Genomic DNA, 3,332 nt, shown 5'->3' on the forward strand with positions numbered 1-3,332 from the left:
TCTGATCTTATTCCTCCTCCCAAATAGTTCTCCTTTCTGTGTGTTGTCTTATCTTATTATCCCTACCCTTATTAGCTCTTCCTTTCCTCTCATGGTCCCTTTTCTATTTCCATAACTACAGACACCCCCCCCCCCAAATCCTGAATGTTAGAGAAAAGATGAGGTTCTTCTCTTTCCAAGTCTGGTTTACTTTACCTAACATAACAATCTCGCATTCTGTCCATTTTCTTACAAATGTCATGACTTCATTTTTCTTTACAGCTTAAAAAATTTTCATTCTGTATTTATAGCACATTTTCTTTTTTTTTCTCCCCTTTGCCTTGGCTGTCCTGGAACTCACTATGTAGACTAGGCTGGCCTCAAACTCCCAGAGATTCACGTCTCTGCCTCCTGAGTGCTAGAATTAAAAGCAAGCCTGGTCTAACACATTTTTTTACTTAATATGCTCATAAATTGAGCATGTATCTTTCTGGTGTGTTATTCAGAGTCCTGTGGATACATACCCAAGAGTGGTTAGCTGAGTCATCTTTTAGTGTTTTACAGAACCTCCACACTGACTTCATAGTGTGCACTGGTTTATTTTGTTTTTGATGGCACTTGTGGTTCTAATAGAGAATAGACAAATGTATTTCCAAGTGTTGTTGTATATATTATACTGAATTAGACTTTGTTGCAGAAAGTGAACTTGCTATCAAATAATTCTTTAAATTATTCAAGACTAATCAAACTAGATCCTTCAGAACTATTTTTGGTGTCTGGTGGAAGCTCAGGGCGTGAATGTGCTAGGCAAGCACTATGCCATTAAGTGACAGCACCACTGTTTTCAAGATGTCTGTGTAGTAGAACATAAGTGTTCATCTGTGACATAGTTATTCAAATCCTGTGAAATGCCATTCATTCATGACCATCTAGAGTCAATAGAATAGATAAAACCCTGTCCCCAACAAGCTTGTACTCTGATTGGAAAGAGAGACAAGAAAAATAACACACACACACGCACATGCGCATGTGTGCATGCATGTACGCAGGTGTGTCAAAAGCCAGATCATACTAAGTGCTATGAATAAAAGTGAAAGGCTTAGGAGATAGTGACAGACTTGGCCTGATACATTTACTTTAGAGTGGCCTCCTAGATAGGAACTAAGGACAGATCTGAATGAAATGGAGAACTGTCTTGTATGAACATTCAGGGAAGAGTTTTCCATACAGAAAGGGAGGCAAAGGCAGAGGACCATTTGATGACCTATAAAGTCCTGCAAGCTCCATTTGAGATTAATCTTAGGACCACAGAATCATGTATCAAGTAGTAAATTTATATTAAGTATATAAATTGCTATGATTAAATTTTTATTCATGTTTTTACTTTTTAATACTTTTATCTTAATTTTTTTGTTGTTTTAGGAAGAAATCGATCCTGAGAAGGTGGCATTTCTCCTCCACAAACAATGGACTGTATATAGTTTAACTCCTCTGTATAAATTCTCCTACACTAACCTCAAAGAATATTCTAGACTTCTAAGTGCATTTATTGCTGCTGAAAAGCAAAAAGGACTTGCTGTGGAAGTGGGAGAAGACTTCAACATCAAAGTGATTTTCTCGACTCTACTTGGAGTAAAAGGAACACAAAGGGACCCCGAAGCATTTCTTGTGCAGGTATAGTAATATGTATGTAGCATTTGCTTCACAGAGGGGAAAAAAAAAAAAACCTGTCATTTGTTGGTTTGTAATGGAAATTATAGTGTTTTTGTTTTCTTATTGCTTGTCTGCTTTTTGTTATTTTTAACTCCTAAGGTTGAGATATAAAAAGTTTTTTTTTGATTACATTTATGTATTTATTTAATTTCATGTGTATATGTACGTGATTATGTGCCACTGTGTGCTTGTGGAATTTGGAGAACTTACTGGAATTGGCTCTCTCTAACTTGTAGTATCCTGGGGATAAAAATAAAAAGGTAGGCCGGGCAGTGGTGGCGCACGCCTTTAATCCCAGCACTTGGGAGGCAGAGGCAGGCGGATCTCTGTGAGTTCGAGACCAGCCTGGTCTACAGAGCTAGTTCCAGGACAGGCTCCAAAGCCACAGAGAAACCCTGTCTCGAAAAAACAAAACAAAACAAAAAAAATAAATAAATAAAAAGGTAGTTTATTTAATCTACTTTTAGAAAGAACTACTAGTTTTGTAGAACTCTAAAATAACTCTAAAGCCATTTCTGACAACTCTGAGGCCAATTCTGAGGCCTCTCAGCAGTAGTGCTCCGCTCCCTGGGGACCAAGGATCTAACAACTATACATGCATGTACTGAAATGTTGGAAACTTTCCATCATCTCCCTGAGTCCTTGTAAATGTTCTTCAAATAGAACTCAGTTATTGAATAGGGGCAAGATAACCCTTAGGTGTTGACTCAGTTCCTGGTGTTTTGACTCAGTCCCTTTTGACAAAGTGACCCTCAGACGTTTCCTCTTACCTCATCTGATCTGGCAACCACTCTCCAGCCAATTATTGGTAATAGCCCTTTTAAATAAGCCAATCATAATAGTTAAAGAACAACCTCCAGACACCACCCTTCCTTTTGTGGCTTTTACTTTAAAAGTAGCCTGTACCAGCTATTTGGGGGTCTTTCTGGCTTCTTGAATGCTGAAAGACCCTGTCATGACAGAAGTAATAAAATCCTCATGCTTTTACATCAGCTATGGTGTGAGAGATGGTCTCTTGGGGCGACTCCTCCTGGTAGTTGGACTTCAGGGTCCAACAATTTTAAATGTTTTACATTGGATTGGACTTTGTATATTGATACAAATTTGAGATAAATTTTGTTAGAGCATACTGTACATATGTTTCTCCTTTCATTCAAGGTATTGTACCTATATAACTCATTTAACAATGTAATGCAAATTTCTAGTCCTTGAAAATTATATTATCAACTTGTTTAGGGTAATAAGGAAATGCAAGTTAGTAGTTTATCATATAGTTAAACTTGCAGTCACATTAGATATGTTTTCAAGGTCAAACAGATATATTTTAAATAGACAGGTCATCTTCAAACACTTCAGAGATCTATATAATAGGGCATTTAAGATGTTTTAATAACCTAGGTTCTTTTTTCTTTTTTTTTTTTATGATAATGAGACATGTCTGCTCCTGACAACAGCAATCTACTTCAAAGATGATAGACATTGAAGAAACTCCACATGGAGTTTGCTTTCCTTGTGACAAAAGTAGGCCCCTGGAAGCCGGGCGGGGGTGGCGCACGCCTTTAATCCCAGCACTCGGGAGGCAGAGGCAGGCGGATCTCCTGTGAGTTCGAGACCAGCCTGGTCTACAAGAGCTAGTTCCA

At 38.0% G+C, this 3,332-nt stretch overlaps 1 protein-coding gene across 1 annotated transcript in view; it reads left to right on the forward strand.

Moving 5' to 3' along the window:
- Positions 1 to 3,332, forward strand: part of Cenpl (centromere protein L) — a 17,193-nt gene that overhangs the window by 4,124 nt on the left and 9,737 nt on the right. The window contains exon 3 of the mRNA XM_005363951.3: positions 1,402 to 1,653. Within this exon, the coding sequence (XP_005364008.1) occupies positions 1,402 to 1,653 (252 nt within the window). The remainder of the gene's footprint in view (positions 1 to 1,401; positions 1,654 to 3,332) is intronic.

Source organism: Microtus ochrogaster (genome assembly GCF_000317375.1).
Source record: "Microtus ochrogaster isolate Prairie Vole_2 chromosome 6 unlocalized genomic scaffold, MicOch1.0 chr6_random_2, whole genome shotgun sequence".
In the NCBI taxonomy this organism is placed as follows: Eukaryota; Metazoa; Chordata; class Mammalia; order Rodentia; family Cricetidae; genus Microtus; species Microtus ochrogaster.